Raw genomic sequence first — 27011 nt, 5'->3', positions numbered from 1 at the left:
GCTCCATCACCTCCCCGGGCGCTCAGGGCCGCCCGGCCCAGCCAGCGCCGGCCCCTCGCAGTGCGCTGCCGGTGCTGCCGGTGCTCCCGGCCCGGCCCGGCCGAGCCCAGCCCTGCCCAGCCTCCTCCCCTTCTGCAGCGAGTGGCGGCGGGAGAAGGGCGGCGGCGCCGTCACGTGAGGCCCTGCCCGGCGCTCGGCTCCCCGCGCAGCCCCGCCACCGCCAGCCCAGCCCGGCCCGGCCCGAGCCCCGCCACCACCGCCGCCACCGCCTCGTCTTCCCCAAGCGCTCCCATGCCCAGCAGCGAAGCGGTGCCGCTGGGGCTGGGCGCCTGCCGCAGGTCGGGGGCGCTGGGCGGGATGCTGTCGCTGGTGGCGCGGCTGCTGGAGTGGCTGCGCTCGCTGTTCTGGAAGGAGGAGATGGAGCTCACGCTGGTGGGGCTGCAGTACTCGGGCAAGACCACGCTGCTCACCGTGCTGGCGGTACGCGGCCCCCGGCCTGGGGCAGGGCGGTGTGGTGCGGGGCCCACCCGCGGGGCCGGGCCGCGGGGTGGGGCGGGCGCGGCCGCCCGGCGGGGCTGGAGGGGCCGCCCGCCCGCCCGGGGCCGCCGCCCTGCGGCCTTTCCCCTGGCAACAAGTGCGGGCTTTGCTGCTGCGGCGATGCCACCGCCTGCTATGAGGTCCCGCGGCGATGCGGTGGGATGTGGTGAGATGCGGTGGGAGGGAGGAAGGGGCAGCGGGCGGGAGAGAGCTTGAGGCAGCTCTTGCATCGTTTGCCACCTCGAGAATTTCACAGCAGGAGGCTCAGGTGTGTGTGAGTGTTTTCAGAGGGAGGAACAAGGTGTCTCCTGGGTCTAGCTGCAAAGTGTGCCCATCTTGGAGCAGGTTCATGGGCATGGGGTGTTGCCGTGATTCAGGTTTGCTTTTCATGTCCTGTGTATCCCACAATAATATACTGTGCATCCCCCAAGGCCACAAATTGCCTGTTAATGAATTCTCTCCTCCTATCAGTTGCATCAATACTAATGCCTCCCACAATTCCTCCACAGCTCTTTCCCAGCATTCAAGTCTGATTCCAGCATTCCGTTCCCCCTCTGGTGATGGTCTTGCAGCCTCTCTAATGCTGACGCCTACCATGACATTTTCGCTTTTGTCACCATGCTGAAATACATTCCTCATCTCTGTTTGCTGTGCCCTCCAAAATGCATTTGGGTCCATCCCAAAGATTTGCTTTCCATGAGAGGATGGAAATATATATATATATTACATTTGCTTACTACTAATAATGAAGCTTAGTGCATATACTTTTCTGCACGGTGGCACTTCTTGTGAGGTGTGTCTCAGCTTCAGCTGCTATGAGATGGAAATTTCTAGATGTTCTTCAGTCCTTATCATGAAAATTAGTGGATCATGAATCAAAACCAGACTGGGAGGTATGTGGGCTGAAGTCAAAGAAATTGAGACAATGAAGACATGAGTGTATGATATTTGTTACTTGCCTTTGTATATAATCATGGATTAAGGGGAAAATAGGAGATTTTTAGTGTGAATGAAGAAGTGGAGAGAGCCGGAGAAAAAGGTGAAAGTGAGTGCCCAGTGAAAGTATGTTTTGGATGACATCAGCAATCAGTAGAATATACCTGTAGCTGGTATTTTAGTTGGTTTGTTGGTTTGTTAGGCACTCAGTCTTGGTAAGACAGGGCTTGGTGCTTTTTATGCCCATTGGAAGTGTTCATTTCGTAATGGCAGGCCTTGCCAAGGAATGGGGAAAAGGCATGACAAATTATATTGTTTCCTGGATTGTTTTCAGGAACAGGGCAAAGAAGAACACAGCGGTTCAGAGACCTCAGTACTGCGTGGTGTCAGACTTTGTGTGTGTAACTGTTTGTCCACTCCCTTGTACTGTACCACCAGTGGAATGGCATCATAGGTGTTTGTCGTGTTAATATCTTGAACACCAGAGCACTCCTGTTACTGCAGGTCTGATTTTCCCTGCAAATGTTATTTCTTAAGAGTATTCTGCAAGGCATTCATGTTTTGTGATTTAGAGGGTCACACATTGCAGGTTTTGTAGCTTTTGGATCTTCCAGTCTGGAGATGACATGCCATGATAATCGCCAAAGAAAAGTGGCTGGAGAATTTTGAAAAAAAAAATAGGATTAGGCAATGAATAATAGTTTGCTCTTGAATACTGTTGATATGGGGAGGGCAAACAGATTGGGAACTCTATGTGTGTTTGTGAATATGTGGCTAGAGTGTAATGATGAAAATAACTGTTGCAAAATAGTGGTTACTTAAAATGCAAGCTGCAGTGGATCAAGAAAAACCATTGGAAATTACTGGTTTTTTTACTTTGCAATAGCACTCAAGAGATCTTATCGTGCAAAGACTGAATAAACACCCTTTGAGACAGTCTCTGCTCTCAAGAATTTGAGCCATATTTAGTCCTTAGTTACCAATGGAAACCTTAGATAAAGTCACTGCGTTTTACTGTGGATGTGCATCGATGTAATGGAGTAGAATCTGGTCCGTGGCTGTTGATGCGGTAGGGGGTAATGACAGTGTTCATTATCAGTTCAGTATTCAGAAACTTTTAGAGGACATTATAAACTTCTTAGCATCAGTTATTTTTCAATTGTGTCGGGATGAAATCTGTTTTTTACTGAAATACACAATAAACTTTTTTGAACTTCTTAAATATTCACAAAAATAGGCAATTTGTCACGAAAACCTTCCTTAGCAAGCACAATAGTACATACTTTTACTTTATGGTGGTTAGGTGGTTACAACGCTTTAAAGCAAAACACAGTAATCAGAGCCCTTGGACTCATGTGGGCAAATGATTCAACCTATTCCTTTCTTTTCTTCACTGTGTGGGAAAAGAAAAAACTGTAGACATAATTGTTTCTTTGTATCTGGTTCTGTTCAACCAGAATGGGGAATTTTTAGAGGAAAAGGCTAAAGACCAATGAAAGGGATGCCAATTGTTTACATTCTATGCCCAATACCAGAGCAGTTATGGTGGTTTGTTTTTTTTATTTATTTTATTTTTGTCTCCCAGTTTAGCATATTACATATGATGTATAATTTGCTGACAAAAGTGGAATTCTGATTTTCTATATCCTCCTGAGTCAGCTGCCTGGTTTTCCAGGCATTGCTGTCCTTGAGTAATGATGCTACATTTGCAGTGCTTATGTGTTCATATGTGTTTATATGTCAGTCCTCCACAAATATATATACTACATATTTTAACAAATTTGTAGAATCATAGAATCATTAAGATTGGGAAAGACCTCCAAGATCATCAAGTCCAACATTTGACTGAACACCACCCTGTCAACTAAGCCATAGCACTAAGTGTCACATCCAGTCGGTTCTTGAACACTTCCAGGGATGGTGACTCCACCATTTTTCTGGGCAGACCAGTACCTGATACATAAGATGGTTACTGGTTGGCTTTGTCTTACTACATTCAGTTAAAAGCTTCTGTCACTGCTGTGTACATGTATCTGTATGAAACTGCAGGTGCTTTTGTCTTCACTTTTATTTGCTACTGCTGTTGACAAGTTACTGAAGCAGGGAAGAAGAGAAAAAAAAAGAGGCAAAAGATGGTGAAGATGTATAATACAGAATTTAGCAAGAAGATTCCCTAAGTAAGGTTGAACAAGGAATTGATGGAAGTTGTTTCTTGCCTGAAGGAACTAATTCCAAATTCTAAAATCTTGTGAGACAATGATGTAACTGTCAAAAGTTATACAGCTTTTAAAGCCCCACATTAAAAATTATTAACCTTAGATTGTAAATGCAAACTGGAGCTAGAGTGTATTCTCACTCCACTGCAAACAGGAAAGGGAAAAGTTTCAGAAATCGTACAGATCCCAGGAATAGCCCTGGAGGGGTGGACTGAGAGACACAGCGCTGTTCTGCTGCACCCTGAAGCTCTGATCATTTCTCAGAAGAGAGGGAACTGATGGAGCATGGCTGCATCCTGCCTTGTCCATATACCCATGTTTTCTTCCAAAAAAACCTCCAGGGCACATGGGTTGATGAGGTGAATATGGGCAGATAGATGTGAAGGGCAGTGACAGGTCCAGAAGGCCCTGCTTTTCTTGCTGGATGACTGGAAAACCAGGATTGCTGTGTATGTTGCAGAGAGCACCTGGGCCTCTGTGTGGACATAATTTATGTAACTAACTGCCTATCCTATTGTACCATGTCCAGGAGACGCAACAGCTTGTTAATGATACATTTTCAAAAGGGAGAATGAATGATGAGTTACCTACTTGGATCTGAGTTTTGTCTTTATGCTCAAAAGATGTCTTCTGTAGCGGGTAGAAGTTCGTAAAGATTCCCGTTGGCATGATGAGAAGTGTCTCTGTTGTGAAAATATTTCTCTGAACTGGGGGAGGAGACAGCACCTTTGTGCTGGGGGTTTATGGTGCACTCAGTACCTTGTATTTTTCTGTCTTAATGGCATTCTCTTAGCTCTGCAGCAGGATTCCTCTGCTGTCACCTACACAGAAGAAACAAGTCTGCACATAGTAATCTCTACATGAGTAGTCCTTCACTGCTTTTATATTTGGAGTTAAACCATGGTAATAACAGTGAGAAACTACAGGAAAAAATGATGGTGTAGTCAGTTTTATGCTATTTTATCATACTGGGGGTATGACTGGGTGACCTTTGAAGGTTTCTTTCAGCTCAAATCATTCTGCAATTCTATAGTCTGGCTGTGCTGCCAAAGAATCAGATGAAGAATTATCTGAAGTCTCGTGGTTTCTGGGGTGATCTTTATTGCTGAAGAGAATAAAAGATCATTTAAAGGGACTGAAATGAACAGTCTTCCTTGATCTGACAATGCAGTAATTGAAGTGCTGGCCAGTGCTCTTGCTGAAAATTAATGTGATATTTTACAGTATTGTAAAATAAATTTTTTTAGGTTGCAAATGAGAACCTTTCTTGTATGTATCAACTGTTTAATAATAAATATAATTTTGCTTTTATATTCTAGTCGGGGCAGTTCACAGAAGATATGATTCCTACAGTAGGCTTCAATATGAGAAAAATAACAAAAGGAAATGTTACCATAAAGGTAGGTCTGCATGTTTGAATTAATACAGAGTGAATAAATAATAGCGTGAAAGGCAGGAAATTACTTTTAAGATTATAGGACCCTTATCTGTTTTTTCTAGCTCCAGACTAACTTTTTTTAAAGCAAATAGTCTTATAGTAATATATTTCATTGCTACATTGATCTGTTTGATTTCATTATATTCCATGCCAGGCAGAAGCTTTGTTGCACTTTTTTGATTTAGAAAAGTCATAAAATGTGGAATTACTGAGGTAGCTGAGTTGACTCCTGGTGCTGTACCTGTCTTTTCTCTCCCTCTCCCCCACCTCCTCCCAACTGTAAGTGAAATCTGGAGCGACTTGACTCCTAACTGTGGCATCTCAGTGGAGAATGTGGTTTAGCTCACACGTTAGCTATGCTGAAATAGAACCTCTAGCTTAAGTCAGTTATCAGGGAACCATCTCTTGGAGCTGTAGAGACACACAGGCATCAAAATAGAGGTAAATCACTCCAGTAGCATTAAGACACTGTCTGTTGTTTGATTATGAGGGGAGCCTGGTTGATTAGATCAAATTCACAACTTCTAGCTAAAATTAGGTCAAGGGAATCTAGATTTTGTCTTTAGCTTGACTTTTCCCTCCTTTTCCATAATATGTAAGTTATTTTCTCCCCTGGTTCTATACTCTTCCTCTGGTTTGGTATGACTCCTAAACCACTGATCAAAGTTCAGAGATGCCACAGTCAATAAAATGGTTACTGCATTAACCCATAGTTCATAAATAATCCACAGGAATAGGAATTTCCTTTGTTTTCTGTCTTTTGCACAGAAACAATGAGGCCATGATTTATAGAGTGAAAACATAACCATAGCTGGAAGGAGGTACCGATGCTGCTGCAGAATTGTCAGGTGTGGAGGAAAACACAGAAGTTGTTGATGGGTCATTAAACTCTGCAAAAATCTTTTACTAGTAAGCAAAGTCTTCAAAATAAAGTAGTTTTTGAGCCAGGATAATTCCAGAAGGAACTGACTAATAGTTTATACCAGGGATGTCTGAGCAAATGTTGTTGCAAGATTAAGTTGTGCAGAGAGGGCGTGTGAGTATCTGTGGAACTGTACCTTGTTTTACTCTTTGTTCTCAAGAGTAATTTGATATATAGTTGCTATAATAGAACTTTTAAGAATAAGGAGATAATGCTAACATAATTAATATGTTTATTAGTTTCAAAAATGATACTTGGTTTGGAAGCCAGTCTGCACAGGAAGATACCTTGACTCGTTCTCACAGTCTCTCTTACAACAGCATGCAGTGAAAGTAAGGGATGTAGGGGAATATGACTCTTAGGCATAGATGCTTATTTCCTTAAAAGTCTGTCAGGATCAACTACTTGTATGTCACTATTCCTGTATCTAGGTTAAAATCTTACAGCCTAATTGCTGCATACAATTTCCAGAATTATTTTACTTTGAGAAGAATGACATAATTTGTTGACAAGTTGATGACTGAAGAATGATGAGGGGGTGCCTCTTGCTAGAATCCTTTTAAGAGCTTTTTGCAGCCCAGTAACAGGGATTCAAAGTGAAATTTTCTTTAACCTTTTTATACCAGCAAAACAGGCAACCTTTTTCATAGAAATATGATGATATTAGACTGTCAGCTATTAAAATTCATGAATAAGGTGTTATTTTACTAAAACCGTGAAGGTCTTTAAACATGACAGGTATGATGTCTGGGCTAAGCAAAGACCCAGCATTGTGTCTGACCTTTTCCAAAGGTTTCAGGGGACACTGCAAAACAGAATCAGTTAAACTTATTATAAAAGTGTGGCTGAGAAATCATCTGGGTCAACAAGTCATCAAGTGAAAAATTGGCATTCTAGAAGTATAAGATTGATCACCTTTGGAAAACTAAGCTGCAAACTCAGCAATTAGGTAATACTAATCCTTTTTCTGTTTTTTCCTGTATTTTGGGGTAGGCCACTAGGAAGGAAGTAGCATGCTAGTGCAGTGTCGCTGCCTGGTTTCTTTACTTCAGTTCCACCTGCAGGTTCCATACAATTCCAGAAGGCAGAAAGAACTGAAGCCCATGGTCTTCTTTCCTTTCTTCTGATTTTGGTGGTAATTTCCAAAAGCCAGTAGATTTATTCTCATTTTTAGTCTCTAATCTTAATATGTAAAAGTATGGTCACTGGCATGCCTGTGTGTATGAGTATTTATCTGAACCACAATAAAAGAAAAAAAGTGATTTACACAAGCTGAAGTATTTTGTAGGAAAATGCCAGTTTCAGATGTTCTTGAATTGAAGCTAAACATGTTTAGAAATGTAAGGCGGTCAGCTTTAACCATGAATTGTCAAATTTTGGCTTATCAATATATTTAAAAACCAGCCAGTTGTTATTTCCAAGAAAAGGAGGCAAAAAAGGAAGGATTTTACCACGCAGTATTTGAAATTGAAGCCGGAAACTTTATCTTTTGAGGTTGTGGTTGAGGTATTAAAGTACCAGATGATTTCTAGCATCAAAATATTTAATGTACTACAACTTAGGGATCTGCTGGAACTATTTTAATGAAGTTCATTACAAAACTGATGGCTATCTTTTTTTTTCCTTACAAAGGAACTGACTGAATTGCTTTGAGATTTTAATTCCAAACAAGTTTTGCTGTGTGCTGAGTGATCTGATTTTAATGGATTTTCCATTTTCTGGATCTGCTTAGTATTAGCAGTCCTTTTGCTTTGGTGAGATTTACTATTCAACAAGCTAGACAGTAAATAAAATTTACTTTAACAAGCCACGTTTCAAGAACCTCAGAAGGTTTGAATTGTAAACTGTTATTTAAAGTGATTGGGATCTTCCAGCTAACCAACCTTTGGTTCTTGCAGTGATGGTATTAGAACAGTCTCAGTTAAAAGGAAATAGAGCACCACAGACATGTATAGGCACAGATAATGCCACAGCTTCATTTCCCTTGCTCTTCCACTTGTTTTTCTTGAAATAGCATGGCCAGGCCGATTCTGCACTTCCCAGCCATTATGGTCTGGGGGGAGTGGAGAGCAGGTGCTCAGGGGACTGGAGCTGGCGGGGGTGGGCTGTGGTCACCCCGGCTGTCACCACTAGATGCCGGTGTCCCTCCACCACACCCTGTGCAGGCCCAGCTGCGGGAGAGCAAAGCTGATCTTCTTGCTGCTTGCACTTTGCTCTAATGTGGCAGAGGGAGGACAAGGATACCAGCTCTGTGCATTCTTCTGCCAGCTTCCTTTGTTGCAGCACTCCTCCTCTGAACAGTAGTGTTCTCAGGTCTCCATGCATCCTCATAGAAGCAGAATCCTCCTTCTTTGTGGTGCTTTCTCCTACCATTCAGGTTATCTTTTCTGTCATATCGTAATTTCAAATGTCATGCAGTAATACAAGCCTCTGTGTGTACTCCCTGTATAGCCCCAGCCAGTGTTTCAGCACATACTGGCTATTCTGTATGGCTTGGATCACTGAAAAAGCTGTGCTGTGTCTGGACTGATTTCAAGTCAAAGTGGTTATTTCTATAAAACAAAGATTTTTGCTGGATGTCCTAGTGATTTATGATAGTTGTCTGTGAGGAAGAGCTGTATGGTGGATTCAAAAGGGCTGTCATCCACAGACCAAAGCCCAGTTACTAGTGCTAAATCCCAGGGATTGTTTAGTGAGTTTATTAGTGACCTGAATGGTGGCACAGGGTGCACCTTCAACAAGGGAAGAGTGGCTGGTGCAGCAGAGGGTTGTGCTGCCATCCAGAAGGACCTTGACAGGCTAGAGAAATGGACTGATAGGACCCTTAGGAACAAGGTCCTGCACCAGAGAAGGATCAACCCCAGCACCACTACAGGCTGTCTGACAGGAAAGCAGCTTTGCAGAAGGGGACTGGGGATCCTTGTGGACACCAAGTTGATCATTGGCAAGCAGTGTACCTTTGCAGCAGAGAGACCAATAACATCCTGGGCTGCATTAGGAAGAGTTTGACAGCAGGTCCAAGGAGGTGATCCCCCCCTTTATTCACCACTGGTAAGGCCATAGCTGATGTGCTGTCCAGTTCTGGGCTTTCCAGTACGAAAGAGGTGTGGAGCTACTGCAGAGAGCCTATGAAGATGATTAAGGAATTGGAGCATCTCTTGTGTGAGATGACGCTGAAATATCTGAGACTATTAAGCCTAGAGAAGAGAAGGCTCAGGAAGATCACATCAATGTAGCCAGAAGATGTAACCAAACTTTGTGGTATTCAGTGACAGTACAAGTGGTAGTGGGCACAGACTGAAATATTCCATTTAAACCAGAAGACGAAGTGTTTCTACTGTGAGGAGGATTAAACACTGAAACCAGGCAGATGGAGGCTCCATCCTTGGAGCAGTCTGCTCTTGATGACCTTGCTTTGGACCAGGGAAAGTTGGATTATGCAGTCTCCAAAGGCCCCTGCTAGCCTTGGTGATTCTGTGAAGAGGAGTTAAATGAGTATTAGAGTGGCACAAAGAATAAATGGGGAGCATACTTGGAATTACTCCAGGAATAATTAAGAAGGAAAGTATGAAAGTACTTTCCCTTCTGATAGTTTGAGAAAAGCCTTGGGGACTCTATCTTTCTTGAGAGCTGTGTGCTGCAGAGGGTGAGACAGGATCATGCATTAGATAGGAATGCTCTAGGAACCTCTACAGTAGTCCAAACAAACACTTGGGGTCAGAAGGTAGTGTCCTGAGTCTAAAAGGCAATGTTGAATGTTTCACCAGTCATTCAGACTAACTGTCAGGAATCCTAAAAATGAGGACCAAGAGTTGACCTCAAGGGTGAATCAGATACCTTAGGCAGATATCATCTGTAATTGTTTCTTAAAATTTGTTCTTCCATGAAGAAGGTTCTGCAACATCCCTTGTTTTATACAATGTTCTTTCATTCGTGTTAGAAAGTTTTTTTCCAAGCATCTGACATGAGTTGCTGTCATCACAAATTGAGCTGCTTTTTTCTTCTTATAAGTCTGTCAGCCATTTCCCAGGAATCATTAAGGTTGCGCTCACCTCCCCCCTCTTTATAGCTCATATTGTTAAAATCTCGCCCTTTTTTATCTCATCAGGAGTTTCTGAAATTTGCCTGTCTGTTCTGTAGACTTATGTTCAAAACCAATATAGAAGCTTCCCAGACACTGAGGACAGGGCAGTACATACTTCCAAAACCATACGTAAGATGCTTCTGATAGTCCATGCTGATTTAAGATCTCCAGCCCTGTTGAAGTGCATATTTAGTTTGTCAACGAATCAAGCTTTTTGTCCTGCCCCTCCTACCTGGTTATCCATTTTGTGCATTTGGTTCCCTCTGTCCCCTTGTAGTATTCTGAACTTGCTTATGTTTAATTTCAGCTGTCTTATTTCAGATCATTCCTCTAGATAGTCCAGGTACTTTAGGCTTCTGATCTTTTTATCCCCTCCCACCTTGCAGTTACCTGCAGCTTATATAAACACCTGCTCTATTCCAGCCTCCAGTTGGGACACATGGGAACCATAAATGCTGTCCCTGGTCAGCTCTGTCTTCAGCATCTTTGTGCCATTGTTAAATGCTGTGAGTCTGTCAGGATTGCTCAGACTTGAGAGGTAGAGGGCAGGGACAATACATGAGGGAGTTGTGGACTTAATCTGTCATGGGAGAATGTCCTTTTCTTGTCCTATCTGCCAATATTAGATTACCTTTTCCCAGCATACCCACTGTTGCACATCCTCCTGGATTTTCTCTGCTGTTGAGCAAATACAAATTTTTGCTTTCATGGTTATATGTTCTTCAAGGACAAGCAACGTTAATAATCACTGCGGTAGTTATTGATTGGCTGATTTGAGCTATAGCGTCCTTGCCTCTGGTCTCTTTCCCCTCAGTCTTCTAAATGCATGGTGTGCCTATATCTTAGAACTTCAATATGCCTGCTTTCACCAGAAATTTTCAGATTATGATGTCTAGAGAATCATACGGTCATGGTCATGTGAAAAGAGGGTACAAAGGATTGCACATGGTCATGCAGAATTAGGGCTTTCTGCTTTACTGAGGACACAATATTGAGGTGAGGATGGTTTGGTTTCTTGCATGTCTGATGTTGAGATCAAGAGGATTGCAGTCTTATCTCTAAAACTAGGTTCCCTGGTACACTCCTGCCTGAGAACCCAGCATGGATGTAAGCACCATGAGGTTCTGAGAAGAGACTTTGCATGTGTCCTGTTTAAAATCCACCTGTTGGTCCTAGGATTGTACTTTGTGTCTCTGATGAAATGGCAAATACACCCTGATCACTCAGAAATACTCATTCCCATTAAAATGCCTCTGTGCTTGTTGTCAGGAGTTGAAGATACTTTGTGAATGTTTTGTGTTGCAAGTCTAAGTCCATTTCCAGTTCTTCAGTGAAAATATTATGATGAAATAATGAACGTTGAAATGTGCATATGGCTTTTTTTTGGTCTGACATGATTAAAATGCCTAATGGTATGTTTAAAAGTTGGACTTTATCACCAATGAAGAGTGCGAGCAGAGTTCTTTAAAAGGCCAAGACTGATTTCAAAGAATGTAGTGTTCTGAGAAATATTGCCTGCAGAAAATGTAACCATGTGGTACATTTTTTGACTCTAAGAACAACTATAAAGGCACTTCCAATATATAGGATAATAAGTAGTAAGTACTCTAGAGTAGTAAGGAATTCTAACTTCCATATTAAGTTACATGGCTGGTAGGTACTACAAGTAAGGCTGTATAGATTTGTATCTACAGGGGAATTTATTAAAAAGCTTAAGGTTATTAGGTCTTTTATTCTTCTGTTTATTAGGCAAAGAAGATGGATATTTTTGGTTGAAGATTCCAGTCTAGAATAGGTGATTGTTTAGGATTTGTCTCTCCTGAGCTTAGCCAGGTGGTAAGTAACCCAGCCTGAGTCAGTTGTCTGAACTTGGTGGGGAGCAGTGGGTGCTTTGCAAGAGAGGTTTACCAGGTAGGCAAGGTGGATGAGATGAATGGAATAATTTCCTGCTGTTGGTGCCCTCTGAGCACTTCAGTAGCCACAGAAAAATTTTGGTCACCTGGATTAAATGCCTAAATTTTAGGTGATTGAAGTTTTTCCATGCTTACCAGTTGCTCTCTATAATTGTGCACTGAGTTGGCTATGAATGCAATGACTGCTTGCTGTGTATGTGTGAGCTCTTTGGTCACATCTTAGCATGTCATTGGTCACATCTTAGGCCTGTCTACGTACATTGAGGTGGGGGTGGATGTTACTGGTGGTGCCTTACTCTGCCCAAATACTGCTTACAATTACAATCTGCTTACAATTTCCTCACCTGTTTGTTTAGGTTAGGTTTTATGGCTGATATCTTCTGAATACTTCCCAGAAGAAATATCTGTAGTGTTGGATTAATCTTGCAGGTTAAGATGTCTGAATGTAAAGAGCTGTATGTCTGCAGTGAGGCTTAAGCTCTTTTAATAATAGTCAGAGGAGCTGCAGGCAGTACTGTCAAGCCTAGAGCATAATTCTGTCATCCTAAACAAGACAGCTGGACATCCTAAACATCTGATCAGCTGGAAGGCTGTCTAGACTTTGCTGACTGCTGTGAGATTGTAGGTATTGAACCCACACGTTGACATGAGGGTACAAATGGGTCATTGTACACATCTCTGTCTGCAAGAAATACCCTACCCAGCATGTGTGAAAAAAGCCATGTAACATGACATCTAGAAAACATTTTTCCTGCAACTTGAACCATCATTATCAAGCCTTCCCACAATATGTGCTAATTTGAAGAAACACAACTAGAGTGCTAACGAACCTTCCTGTAACTGAAAGCTTTCAAAAATCTTTGAACCTCTTCATGTGCATTTTTGCTCAACGGTCATCATACAGTTCTGTGCAAAAGAAAAGGATCTGCTCCTTAAACATAGCTAATAGTTACGGTCTTAATATGCAGCCTTCGATCTTCCTGAAGAAATTGGAAATAGATATATCCAAAGTTTCCTGTTTTGGAAGAATTTTGATAAACAGGTAGGTATATGGTAAACAGTGATTCCATCATGGTGATCTAGTTTACAGATAAAATCATTGCACTATTTAATGAGAGTGTAGATCTGCAAGCACAGTAAGAATTACTACACTACAGGAGTAGATAATAGAATAAAATAGTGATGTATAAAATGCAGTACCAGTGTGAGGAATGAGACCACTCTTAGTAAAAACTGAAATAATTTATTAAAAATAGAAAAATTTTTAAAAAATTACAAAAATTAGTAAAAGATAAAAATTTGGGATCCTAGTGGCTCAAGAGGTATGCCCCAGGAGCGCAGGGATTTGAGATCTTCAGGCTTTAACAGCACTGGACCTCTGGTAGAAAGAAAACTTGCAGTGCTGGGCTGAGTTTTAGCTAGTCTAGAAGTCAAAAGGAAAAATTATTAAAGGCTCCTAGATAGGACTCAGGCTTAAGTACCCAGCACTGGCACCCACCACAGCTGATCTGCAGTGATCTGCGCTCCTCTGACATCTGCCTTGTTGTTTTATAGTGGCTTTGCTCCGCCCCAGCCTGCCCACAGCCCGCCCACAGCACACCCCTTTGGTCTCAAGTGATTGGTGCTTTCTTTTTGACAGATCATCTCTGTCTACCAATGGCTCGTCGTCGTTAGGGGGGTGGTAACAGCTGAAGTAAGGGTGGTAACATGCCCTCATTAAGATTCAGGTTGCTATGGAGCTTACTTGCAGAATAACGGCTATGGGGCTACAAATAGCAATTGGCTGTTAGAAACTGGGGTTTTGGAGTTAGTCCCAAGACTAAAGTGCAAAGCAAAACTTTCAAAAAAACCATTAAAATACATTCAATACTCCTTAAAACACTTATAAAAGTAAACAGTGAACATAGGAGAAACAACTCTTACTGTGTACAAGTGGTTTTAAGTTTGAAAAAGGGATTTTTGACTAGGAAACTTTTAACTGGGAATTTTAACTGGGACTGGTACAGACAAACTGCTTTGAACAAGTAAAAACACTACTAATAAAGCTTGATTTTTGTACCTGGGCTGATGGGTTAACTTTTATCATTTAATCTAAAGAACTGTTTAATTCAAAATTAACTAATTAAGGCACTTAACATGCAAAGACCAAACTTAATTAGGGACTTCATGTATGACACCAGTAAGATATGTGCCTTTGAGATTGAGCCTGAACAACAACTCCTTGAGATTTTAATCTTCTCTGAGGCAATGGTACTGGCTATCAAAGCAACTTTTTCTCAATTTGGTCATTCTGTAAGCTTTTTCTGATTCTTAAAATCAGCTGGTCTTCTAGGGATAAAATTACCTTTTAAGTATTAGTCGCTCAGGAATAAAAGTTTCCTAATAAAAGCCATGGGAGAAATTGGAAGTCCAATCGCTCTTTAAAAACAACCAGACAAAGTAAACTTCTTTTTATAGTTAGCTAGCTGTATGTTCAGCTGTTAAGGTGTAGTCTCCTGCCTCTCCCTGTTCATACCCAGAATATACTTTATACCTGTGTATTAAATACTGGGATACAAAAGTAGTTGATATACAAAACATGCAAGGCTCATGCAAGAAAACTTCTTTAACACCAAGATCTCTTTCCTTTCTTTCCTGAGTGCCTCTTGTATTCTCAGAGTTCTGTCTGTTCAGTTATGCACTGTGAAAATGGTTTGTTGCAGCAATTTGTTTTTAGAATAAAGTAGTTAACTCTTTCACTGGCTCTTCAATATAATAAAGAGTATTAGAAAGTTACTTTTGAAAGTATTTTGATTTCAAAGGGAAAGAGGTGAGGATTTTTTTTTCATTTCATGCATTTTTCCATATTTCAGATAATTATAGCTTACTATATTGATGTAAACTTGGTTCCAAAGCACTGTAAAAACATCTAGTCTATCTTGTGTCCTTCATGTTGTACTTCAATGAATAGCTGTAAGCCTGATTAGGGAAACTGACTGGAAATGACTTATCTTTACATTGTTTCAAGGTGACTTTTTCTCCTAATGAGAGTAATCTTGTTCTGCAGTTCAATTTAATACAGTAAGATATAGTATATCATCAAGCAAGGACAAAATCAGTATTTTTTAATCTTGTATTATTTATTTTGTGATTAGTCGAGGCTACATCATCTTGTAGATTTTCATGGCTATCAGCATACCAAAAATCTAACCTGACTACTAGCCTGCCCTATCATCTTTCCTTTCTTTTATTCTCTGGTCTGCCAAGAAAATAATTTAGTTTCTTTTTCGAGACACACAGATGTGCACCAGATGGCTTTGGATAGTTTCAAGTTCTTGATGAGTTATTGGAGTAATTAGTGTTGGCGTAAGTTTTGACACCTGACCATAATGTTGAACTGTGTACTCATCACGTTCAAACTTTTAAAGTATAAAGGTTTATTTTACTAAGACCTTTGATACAGTGCTTCAAATGTCATTACAGATAATACTATATATCCACTTCATGGTCAGAAATGCTTTCATTAGTAAAATTTTTGGTCTTATACAGGGATCAAAGGCACTCTACATTTAGGTGATACAGTAATTTTATGTTGGAAGGAATGGTAAGATATCATTCAGGAAATGATTTTAATGGTGATTTGGGAAATATTTCTAAAATATGAATATAAGATATTGAAAATTATACAGAAATTGATACATAAATATGATTTACAGGCAATGAAATTTAAAAAATAGTGGACATTAATTGAAAAAGGCCTTGTCCCGTAGGTCTGTGAAGTCTTGCTCTTTTGTGCAAATCTCTGTTGCCACATCAGGTTTTATACATTTGGATTTATAGTGTAAATGTGAGGATAACTATTAAAAAATTTTGCTTCTGTGTATATTACTTCCAGATTTTGTTTCTTCTGTAATATGTATACCTTCTAGATCTGATATACAATATATATTGTTTTGATAGCTAAATCTGGTTAAAATAAGAAATAATTACTTCTCTTTGACAGAGGAACAAATCCATTACTTTTATTTTTCAGTGTTCATCACTGTTACTCTGTGTGTCACTTGTAACACAAGTGTCTTTGGATATAGCTGTAACAGCTACATTATCATGCAGCCCTGGCCTTCATGATGTTGATATGTTACTTTATATTTTGATCTGAGAAACAGTTTTGAAACAAGATATTTTGATCCACCAAAAATACTGAATTTTTTGCAATTAAAGCAGAGTAAGTAACTCCTGTACAGAAAAATAGTGTGTTAATGTTTTAACAAATAGGAATTCCGTGGGATTGCTGGACACTAATAGCCTGTGTAAGTATTTACAGGATTGGAGCTTTTATAAAATCATAAGCAGAATTTGAGCTTTCTTTCCTTAAGAATCACTGCTTAGTCACTTCAGGCCTACCTATACTACTGTTTCCTTTCTGGTTCTGATTAGTTAATCCATGTGTCTGTTAAAGCACATTGGTTGAACAAATGGAGAGCTGTGGCGGTATTGGAGCTCCTTGGAGTGGAGACTATCACTCAGTCTGCTCTCTGACCAGCTCTGTTTATTTAATATCTGTCCTTATCCTGTTGAAGATCTGATACATTCTTAACTCAGGTCTCCCTAGCCACATTAAAAATTAAGCTGCATAACTGGTTCATACAATTATCATACTCTTTTGTTTTGAGACTGTGTATTTGCAATAATTCACCTTGTCTGAGTAAGACTTTTCTTTCAGTGAGTGGGAAAGGGTAACATTCTCCAAAAGAACATTTGGAGCTTTTAGTGTCACAGGACTGACTCACTCTGTGCCTGTCCCCCTCCATTGACTGGAAGGAGCCAGGAAGACTTTTTAAAAAACACTTTGGAATTGGAAATACAACTTGCATGCTGCATGTAAGAGTTCATTTATTCTGTTGGGTTAGTACTCTGTAGTTCAAAACCATTTTAGGGCTGGAGTGTTCTTACCTTTTCTAGGTGTGGGACATTGGAGGACAGCCAAGGTTTCGAAGCATGTGGGAGCGTTATTGCAGAGGAGTCAATGCAGTTGTGTAAGTTTTTTTTTGTGTGTCCATAGAAAATGTACTTTGCAACATATATTATTATAACATTAGGTATTACATTTAATGATATATAAATAAAATAGGTATGGGTTTTTTTCTGTCCACCTCCATCACATAAGAAGACCCATTACCATAAAAGTAGTGTGTTTTGCACATGCAGCAACCCCGACATGTAAGTAATTGCACATTCCAGGCCATTTTTTCCCCACGGGCTGTATTTAACTCTATCTTCCTGTATCAATAAATGCAGGGCTTATCCAACTCTGGATTTTTCTAATGCTGATGTCAGTATTAACATGTTTGTCACATTTCAGGTGTTAAAATAATGCAAATTTCTGCAAGTAATGGTCAATACCATAAATAACTGTATTCTCATTGCAGTTACATGGTGGATGCAGCAGACTTAGAAAAAGTAGAAGCTTCAAAGAATGAGCTACACAGTTTGATAGATAAGCCACAATTGCATGGAATTCCAGTAAGTATTTTCATTATTATTCTTACCTGAATATCAACAATGTAGCCTAAATCCTCATGAGTTGGTTCCTCTGGTCTCTTCAAAATACTAGGTTATATATGATGCAGCCTTGATGCATTGAGCACTCTTAGAAAAATTACTGTGTTTTTTTTTCATAGTACTCAACAACTTAAAAATGCTGCAGTGTGTTTGTACATTTTCTTGTGTAAAGGTCAGAATAGATTTGGAAAAATTATGTTTTCACATGTGGCATTATCAGACAGTGATTACTTCCAGTCAGTCCCTTGTTGGCTGGATTTCAATCAGTGACTCAGGTACGTTTCTGGCAGTATCTTAAGGCATGTGAGATCCATCTTTCTGCAGGTTGGCACACAGTAACTTCAAGTAGTGTCCTCTGCCTGCAGAGATTGTGTAGGAGCTTGGCTTTTATGTGTCCTGACTTTTTCTTGACTTAGTATTTCAAACTAAATTGTGTGGAAAAAATGCAAATACGCATCTGTTCTCCAGTTGGAAGTGTCAAAGAATAGGGTATTCAGCGGAAATTCTCATGAGGAATTACCAAGATGGAGACTAATGTTGTTTCTTTAACTGTAATCTGCCAATTTAGGAATCCATCAGGTTGTGATTGGTCTTACGTTGACGCCACCAAGCAAGAGTTCATACCTTGATTGTAAGAAAGAAAACAGTTGTACATACAAATGAGGAAGAAGTTGCTCACAACCTGATGGCTCTTCCTTGGCCCCTGTTTTTGTAAGCAGTTACTTGGACACTTGGCCACTGCAAGTAATCGAAGTTATCTGAGGATGAGTAGACAGTGTAAGGACTTCAAGAACATAGCTGAACTGTGTCAAAACACTGTCAAAGCCACCGAAGGAACTTAGATTAAGATAAGCCACCACAACAGGAACTTGAGATAAGTACAGACACCACAGCAGGAAGGAGCTAATTCCAGGCCTAATGAAGCTGAAGGTTTAGTTAGCATCTGGACATCCCACCCATCCACACATTGCCACCATGGCAAACTGTGGAAAAGGAGGTAAATGTTCATACCCATGCCATCCCAAGTTATGGGAATGGCATCTACACTGCATGGATACCTGGGACTTGGTGTGTATAAGTATAGAGTCAGTCTCCTTCTCTCTCTCCCTCCTATGCTCCCACTATTCTCAAAGAAGAATTTTTCAAGTGATTCTCCATCTTTTTTTATAAGGTTTGCTACTATTGTTGTGATTTTGTATGTTAATTATCTATTGAACAAGTCCAGAAATCTGTAGTTATGCTGTTCATGGGGAGTGACATTGCCTGTCCTTTGCACTCTCTTCACAGGCTTTTCTGCTTCTCACTTTTCCTTACTGAAATGATTGGTCTCTCATATCTTCAGTAGTATTTAATTAAGTTCCTTGCCTTTTATATGTTATAATGTCACATTCCAAATGCCCAGCCTGACCAGCACAGTAATTTCCAAGGTGCAGTGATACATTTTTTACTTACTTTTATTTCATATGTAGTAATTAGTATTGAACTTCCTTCAATTTATTGTGCTCAGGATTTGGCACTATAGATTTTAAAGCAACCTTATTAATCTCAACTGCAAGTAATGAGTTTAATATGTTCCAGATTCATGGGATATAATGGGACAGTCTTGAGTTAGAATTGTAGCACATCTAGAAAACAATAATGCAATCCTAACTAGAAAAGCCTTCTGTTGCTTACTTTATCTTAGAATGTGCTCAACCTGATTATCTGATCTTCATTTATACTTAAAGCCTTAAATAGGAACTCTGAAGTTCCAGCATCTATTTGGTAAATTTTCTGCATTTCTTGTACTTAATTCCTAATGGCTGCCTTTTAGATTTCTACCATGGATGCTTAAAGTGGAGGGAGAGGAATTGGTCATTTGGCTGGTGTATAGGTGATACTTGGTTTGGAGGCTGAGTTGTTCAGTGCATCAGTGTTAAGAAGCAAGGGAGCAAAAAAAAGTAGAGAGAATTGTGTCTGGGTGTTTAGGACCCAGCCTCTGCTGCTGGGGCCCTACTTTTGATTAATATCAGTCTGGTTCTCTGAATTGAATATCCTTCAGCAGCTTGAGTGTACCTGATGCATGCTTTCTTCCACATTTCTTTGCATTTAATCTGACACCATCCTGTAATGCCATCCAGAATGGAGATATTCACTTCCAGAAGAGACTTTTGATACTAATACACCCAGAAATAATTTGATCCAGTTTTCAGAGGGTATACATCCAGCATCTGGCCCTGACGAGGAGCAGGCTTTCCATGATGCTCCCACAGTCATTGGTCATTTTGAATATGTCCTCTATTACATTCTAAATAGCTGCAAGATCCAGAATAATGCCAATTAAAAGTTAAAGACAAAAATAAACTTCCATTGCTCCTGGATTTAATATGCATATGAATGATTTCTTTCAGGTGTTAGTTCTTGGAAATAAACGAGACCTCCCAGGTGCACTGGATGAGAAGCAGCTAATTGAGAAATTGTAAGTAACTGGCTTTAGTAAAAAGCTGAGACATTGTGAAATTTGATATGTAAGTCAAAATCATTGGTAGTCTATGGCAATAACTGTCTATAAAAGATGCTGTTTTCCATTTTCAGATATTCCACTTTGAACTCTGCTGGCACCTGATGTAGTGATCTAGGCTGATAACTGACTGCAGTAGATTTGAGCCTCTCTTGATTGTTGTTCTGGTTGTGTAAAGTTATTTCAGATAATCCTGTTTTCCCATACAACTGCTCTGGATAGTAATAGGGTCATTTTGAATTTTCACAGTACATTGCAGTGTCAGTTTAATGCTTGAATGGCATTAGAACAGAACCATTTCAAACTACTGTTGGTAAATTCAAGCAAGTCAGGTACTTTGGCCATATATCCAAAGCATAACTTAGGGATTACTGAAACTAACAAATTGATGCATAGTAAGCATAATTGTAAAGAAAATACACAATTTTGTAAAAATGACCAGTATAGCACTAATTTTGTGAAACAGGGTTAACAAGTCACATAATTTTAATTAGTAGAAAGTGAAGTTTTGGTATAGTAAGGATGGTCCAAAGTCTGGGTTACTAAACTGGGGCTCACAGAATGGCTGAGGTTGGAAGGAATCTCAAGGTCATCTTGTCTATCACCTGCTCAAGCAGAACCTTTTGCCCCTTGGAGCTAATTGCTTTGGACCATGTCCACACAGCTTTTGAACATCTCCAAGGATGGAAACTTTGCAGCCCCTCTGGGCAACCTTTGCCAGTGCTTGGTCACTCTCAGAGGTAAAAAGTGTTTCTGTGTGTTCAGAGAGAGCTTCCTGTGTTTCAGTTCATGGCTGTTGCCTCTTGTCCCATCACTGGGCTCCATCTTCACTGGAGGCTCCATTCAGATTTTTGTACACATTAATAAGAAGTTCCCTAAGCTTTTTCTTCAGGCTAAGCAGTCCCAGCTCTTCAGCCTTTCTTAGTATGCGAGTTGCTCCAGTTCCTTAATTATTCTGGTCATCCTTTATTGGACTCTATCCCATAGATTCATATCCCTCTTGTACTGATGGTGCATAGCTGTCAGGTAGAGCCTTACTGGTGCTGAGTAAAAGGGAAGGATCACCTCATTCAGCCTGCTGGCAGCACTCCTAATGCATCCCAGAATACCATTACTATTTTTATCATACTGCTTGATGATGTTTAACCTGGTGAACCCACCAAGACCCCCAGGTCGTTTTCTGCAAAGCTGCTTTTCCAGACAGTTGACATCTGACGTGCTGGTGCCTGGGGTTGTTCCTCCCCAGGTGTAGGACTTTGCACTTCCCCTTGTTGAGCTGCATGAGGTCCCTGTCAGCCTTTTTCTCCAGCTTGTGGAGGTCCCTCTGGGTGGCAGCACAACCCTTTGGTGTATCAGCCACTCTTCCCAGTTTTCTGTCATCAGCAAAGTTGTGCTTTGCCCCATCATTTGTGACAAATGAAGATGTAGAACAGGATTGGACCCAGTACTGGTTCCTGGTGTACACTGGTAATCACTGGGCTCCAGCTTGCCTTTGTGCCACTGATCACCCGCTGTTCAGCCACTCTTCAGTCCATCTCACCATTTTGCATTCAACCCATACTTCCTCAGCTTCCTCAGTCTATGGGGATATTATGGAAGACACTGTCAAAGCCTTGCTCAAGTCAAGGTGCACAATATCTGTTGCTCTTCCATCATCTACTGAACTGTAGATTTCATTGTAGAAGGTTATTGAGTTGGTCAAGTATGATTTCACTTTTGTGAATCCATGCTGACTACTCCTGATCACCTTCTTGTCTGTCACATGCCTGGGAATAGTTTCCAGAATTAGTTGCATCATCACCTTCCCAGGAATCAAGGTGAGTCTGACTGTCTGTACTTCCCTGGGTCCTCCTTCCTGCTTTTTCTGAAGAGTGATGTTTGCCTTCCTCTACTCTTAGGCACGTTTCCCAGTCGACATGATTGTTCAAAGGGTATTAAGAGTGGCCTCACAATGACATCAGCCAGTTCCTTTATCATCCAGGGCTGATGGACTTCTATATGTCAAGTTTGTGTATTTATTCCCTAATCTGATCCTCTTCCATTGAGGGTACACCTTCTTTGCTCCTAACTTTGGATCTCTGGGGCCTGGGGTTTTTGAAGGCTGTTCTTGCTAGCAAAGGCAGCATATTCATGTCCTGTGTAACCAGGTCCCCTGTCTCATTGAGCAATGGGCCCACATTTTCTCCTGTCTTCCATTTGTCACTTTCTAGTTTCCTTTGACATCCCTCATGGGATCCAACTTCAGCTGGGCTTTGGCTGACCTGCTGGTGTCTCTGCATTCGTGGACAATGTTTCTTTATTCTTCCCTGGTTACCTGTCTCTGCTTCGACCTTCTGTATGCTTCCTTTTTATTACTGGGTTTTGCCAAGAGCTTATTGTTCATCCACTTAATGCCTTCTTGGTTTTTTGCCAGGCTTGTTAGGATAGGTAACTCTTAAGTTTGGAGATGAACTTTGAGTGTTAACCAGCTTTCTTAAGCCCTTCTTTGCTACAAGGCCTTATTACATGGGACTTTTCCAAGCAGATCCCTGAAGAGGCCAAGTCTGCTCCCTGAAGTCCAGGCAGGTCCCTATTTAGTTCTCTTCTTTACTAGAGTCTCTTGTGTGGTCTCCAGGCTTCTCAGTGCCTTCACTCTTCACCTGCTTCCAGAAAATGTTTTGTGCATGTCTTTGTCACTTGTCCGAGGATAAATAAATGAAAAAATGAGAAAGTGCTCAGGAACTCTGAGGGGGGTAGGAGAATTCCCAAAAAGAAGTTGATTAAGAATCAGTTTCTTCCTAAATGTAGAAGCATCCTTTCAGTAGGAGGCAGGTCTGATATATTAATATGATATAGTAAACACCCTGAAGATAAATGGTGCAATCATTTGAGTATTATTATTTTGTTAAGATTTACTGGAGATAAAAACTTGGAATTCTAAGTGAAAAGAATAAAAGTTGAATGATAAGACATGGGTAATACTTGGTTGCGACCCCAAAATGTTATTTTTAGCTTATGGATTTCTGTGGTTTTATTTCTCACTATTACACTGATCTAATGAGAAATTCAAATTTTTGTGAAATGACTTTATAACCTTTTAATCCTTATAGTTTGAGAATTGTGTGGTTTTCTGTGTGCAGTGGCATATTTTAAGAATTTAACATCTGAGACTAGAATTGAACCCACTGAGTAAAAAGCAGAAAACATACAATTTAATGGAAATTTCTGATTTCAGTGTTTGTGGAGTTATAACAGTACTTACTGTTTTTGTTTCTGTAGAAACCTTTCAGCTATTCAAGACAGAGAAATCTGTTGCTATTCTATTTCCTGTAAAGAGAAGGATAACATAGGTAAGCTTCTTCTGGTGTCATCAGTGTATGCTTTGTACTTTGGATCAGATCAGGTTTGAACATCTACCTCCACTATTATTATTGAAAATCTCAATTTACATCAAAAGATATTTTGCAAATATTGTATGCAGCTGTATTTGTTTCAACATAGAATTATATGTAATTTAAAAATAACTTGTAGAAATATTTAGTTCTATGAGAAGTTAATTTGACAGGGACCTTGGAAAAGCATATTTAAAGCCTGGAGTAACTGAATCCTTTACAAGAAACCTGTGTTACTTTTGAAAAAACAGTAGCTGCTTTATGAAGGCCTTCCAATTATCAGGTGATCCTAAAAAATTTTGGTGATTTACTCTATACATGATTTTATTTGGTAAGCAGATTTTACGTGCATGTGGCTGTTCCTCGAACTGAGGGACTGGTGCTTTTTTCCAGCTGGAAATGCAATGACTGTATCCTACAGACAGTGAAGACCTATCCCCATGAACTTGTCCAATCTGCCTTTTCTTTTTGCCTTTTCCTCTCTTTTCTATCTTCTACTTTTCTGTCCCTTTCCTCTGTCATGTTCTCCCATTCCCTTCCCTCCACAAGGTAAGAGGAAGGGATGAAGCACAGGCTGAGCCAGCAGCAATCGCCTGGGGCCACGCTACCTCCGTCCCACCCTTCTCTGCATGCTGCTAAAACAAGTGCTGGATGGAGGGATACAGCCTGGCTAGATATTTATAGCTGCTGCATGAGGAAGCCAGACTTGGTAGAAGAGCTGGGCAGCTCTGTAGGGCTCAGCTGAGTGAGGAACTGTGAGAGTGGGAATGGGAAGAAAGCCAGTTTCTCTCAGCAGCAGGGGAAATTTCCATCCTACACAGAGAGGACCAGGTAGTGGAGATGGTGACGTGACTAACATGGCATCTGGACTTCAGTGAGGTGGGGGAGATTTCAGCTGTGTGCACAGATGTCAGGCAGTGAGGGCTTCGCCTGGAAGTGGTGTACATTTGGGTATGTTAGTTTGAAGGAGACCAGACCCAGGTTTGCTGCAGTTTGGGGTGCAACTGTTACCTCTGAGTGAGGGAAATGCACAGAAGGTTCTGTTACACTGGGGAAGATCAGACTTCAGAAGATAAGGACTGTGGAAGACAACACAGGATAATCTCAGTAGTTGAAGGGCAGTGAATGTGATCAAGGTTTTCGAAACGCTGTGCTTGATCCTCATCAAATTGGCAAGGCTGCAGTGGAGATTCTCAAAAGTGGGATTATGGCTGGAAACTACTAAAGCTAGCTTAAATTCTGAATGAATCCTGGAGAAAATAGATTTTGATCCTAGTCCATTTATATGGATGTCCTGGAGGAAAAAAGCATGCAACAAAAAGCATGCTAAAATTTGCATGAAAGAATGATCATTGATGCAGGACAGTGTAGATCACTTACTTGTGGAAGTTCTGGGAGTAGTGATGAAAAAGACTCAAATCCTAACTGAGACTTGGTCAAGTGTCTTTCAGCGTAATATTGTCTAGAAAAACTAGCCAGATTCTTGAATATTTGCCAAAACCAAAATAAAAAATAGGAGCACCCTGCATATACCATGTGTGTTTGGGACTGTGTGGGCATTGTTGGAGCACTGTGTGCCATATTTTGAGGAAGACCTTGAGGAAAGAGGTTGGGTGAGAAGCTAGGGAGACCAAAGGGCTGGAAAGTAGCATTTATAGTGAAAGATTGTTATGCAAATATATTTAGCTTATTAAATGGATGAAACTACTAGTCTGTCAAAGAGAAGACTGGGAGCTGTCTTCTTTCTCTGCATTTTTGATTGATGTCAATGCAGTTGAATGAGATGATACTGGTTTTTCAGTGCAAGCTGCAGCCTAGCTAACTGGTCTCATCAGGAGGTATAGGTGTAAGGCTGCCAGTTACTGTGTCCTGAGAGACTGTGGAAGATTATTATATAGTTATTAGCTTTTCTATAAGTGCTGTGGGTTGCTTTTGTCTTCAGTCTCAGTGCCTAAGCTGGTCTGCAAGGATATTCATGGAGTGCTGTCTTGAACTTATGACAGATATGGCAACAAATTTCAATTTGAGGGCTAGAGCTGCTGCTGCCCCCTGACAGCCTTCCTGACTTCCTGACAGATGTTACTGCCTTGAGGCAAAACCATCTAATCTGCTCATGGATCAGTTTGTGAACTGCTGCAGTTTTCAGCTCAGTGCATTAGATTGCATCAGGAGGGGTGCCAATTTCAGCTATCAAATTTTAGTCCAGTGTTGCATGTCTTTCAGAGACCTTGGACTCCTACAACCTACCTAAATGGCTTCTTAATGTATTGTCAGGTGTTTGCCCTTCTCATTCCTTCTGTTTGTGTATTTGGCTTTGTTCTCACACAGCATTTCATTCTAGTCTGGATTTTACAGTTCATTTTATGGTCATCCTAAATCTTTGCTTTTTCAACAACACCTTATCTATGGCTTAAAGAACTTGATGTCAGTCATCATATTTCAAGAATACAAAATGCACATGATTTAATAAGATACAAAAAACTAGAAAAGGGCCACCAGGAGGTTTAGGTTCTGAACTTTAATTATGTGTGAATGAGAACCTGTGGTTTCTGGGTTTTGTTTGGTTGGGGTTTTTGTATTTGTATTAACCTGCTGGTGTTCTGTTGTGCTTCTACACTCTGCAAACAGACTGTTGAGTTTCTCATTTTGTTTCATCTATCCTGGCAGACATAACATTACAATGGCTTATTCAGCACTCCAAATCAAGAAACTGTTGAAGAAAAGTTTTGCTGAAGATAACTCTTCCCCAGTCACTTTGACTCCTATCAGCTATACACACTGAAAAGATAAGGAATGCAACTGTGTACTACCAGGACTCACTGTGGTCATATTTGTTAACAGAAGTAAATCTGAGTTGTAACTTGTCTGTCTATTTTGATTCTTTATTTTTTGAATCCAGATATTTGTCTGCCTAGGTGAAATTCCTGAACGCCTTAATACATGACTGGAAGAAACTGATATTTTGAGCTGAAATGTTTTGAGTTTATGCATGCAAATTGTCAAATACATAGTAATTTTTTTCTAATTTGAAACTGAATAAACTGTGCAGTGGAAACAAATGACTGGTTTTTTTTGAGTGTAGCATATAATTATTCATACAGAATGTTTTCCCTGTGAACACATGTAGTTAAATACTAATAATCAATTAAAACTGTAATTAAGAGCTGCTTATTTGAACAAAATGCTGATACTCAGAACACTTTCAAATACTCTGGAGAGAAGTTATTTACGAAGATATGTATCTGTAGTTACTTAGTTTTTCCAGTCACTAATGTGAATTATTCATATGAATATTCTTTTGGAATTGAAAAATAAATTCTAGACAATCCCGTCCTTCTTTATTGGGAGAGGAAAGAGTCTGGAATTGCAGTGGGTATTTTTCTTAAACAGAGTGTGAAATAGAGAGCAGGTGAGATCATGTGCAATCCTCTTTGACATTATTAACCCCAAATTCATGGATTTCCTAAGCATTTTTACTGTAAATGAAATGGTTTTCATGGTATTTCTGGACTACTCTGTCCATTCCTGAAACTTTAGAATTTTCAAGTATGCA

At 40.4% G+C, this 27011-nt stretch overlaps 1 protein-coding gene across 1 annotated transcript; it reads left to right on the top strand.

Moving 5' to 3' along the window:
- On the top strand, positions 1-26739 carry LOC138099147 (ADP-ribosylation factor-like protein 8B). Its single transcript, XM_068996228.1, has 7 exons — positions 1-480; positions 5009-5089; positions 16988-17061; positions 17455-17548; positions 19978-20045; positions 23346-23416; positions 26126-26739. The coding sequence occupies exons 1-7, from the start codon at positions 292-294 to the stop codon at positions 26173-26175; spliced, it is 627 nt and encodes a 208-aa protein (XP_068852329.1). The 5' UTR covers positions 1-291; the 3' UTR covers positions 26176-26739.
- Positions 26740-27011: the final 272 nt, after the last annotated feature.

Source organism: Aphelocoma coerulescens, chromosome 1A (assembly GCF_041296385.1).
Source record: "Aphelocoma coerulescens isolate FSJ_1873_10779 chromosome 1A, UR_Acoe_1.0, whole genome shotgun sequence".
NCBI classification, from domain to species: domain Eukaryota; kingdom Metazoa; phylum Chordata; class Aves; order Passeriformes; family Corvidae; genus Aphelocoma; species Aphelocoma coerulescens.
Note: the sequence above shows the minus strand (reverse complement) of the source record. Positions and strands in the feature narration are given on the sequence as shown.

What these genes read in the sequence shown, in the direction of transcription:
- LOC138099147 (XM_068996228.1), top strand. Translation starts at nt 292, where the DNA reads ATGCCCAGCAGCGAAGCGGTGCCGCTGGGGCTGGGCGCCTGCCGCAGG. An exon ending in AGAGGAGTCAATGCAGTTGT is followed by an intron (nt 17,062 to 17,454) that starts GTAAGTTTTTTT and finishes TTCTCATTGCAG; the next exon opens with TTACATGGTGGATGCAGCAG. An exon ending in AAGCAGCTAATTGAGAAATT is followed by an intron (nt 20,046 to 23,345) that starts GTAAGTAACTGG and finishes TTGTTTCTGTAG; the next exon opens with AAACCTTTCAGCTATTCAAG.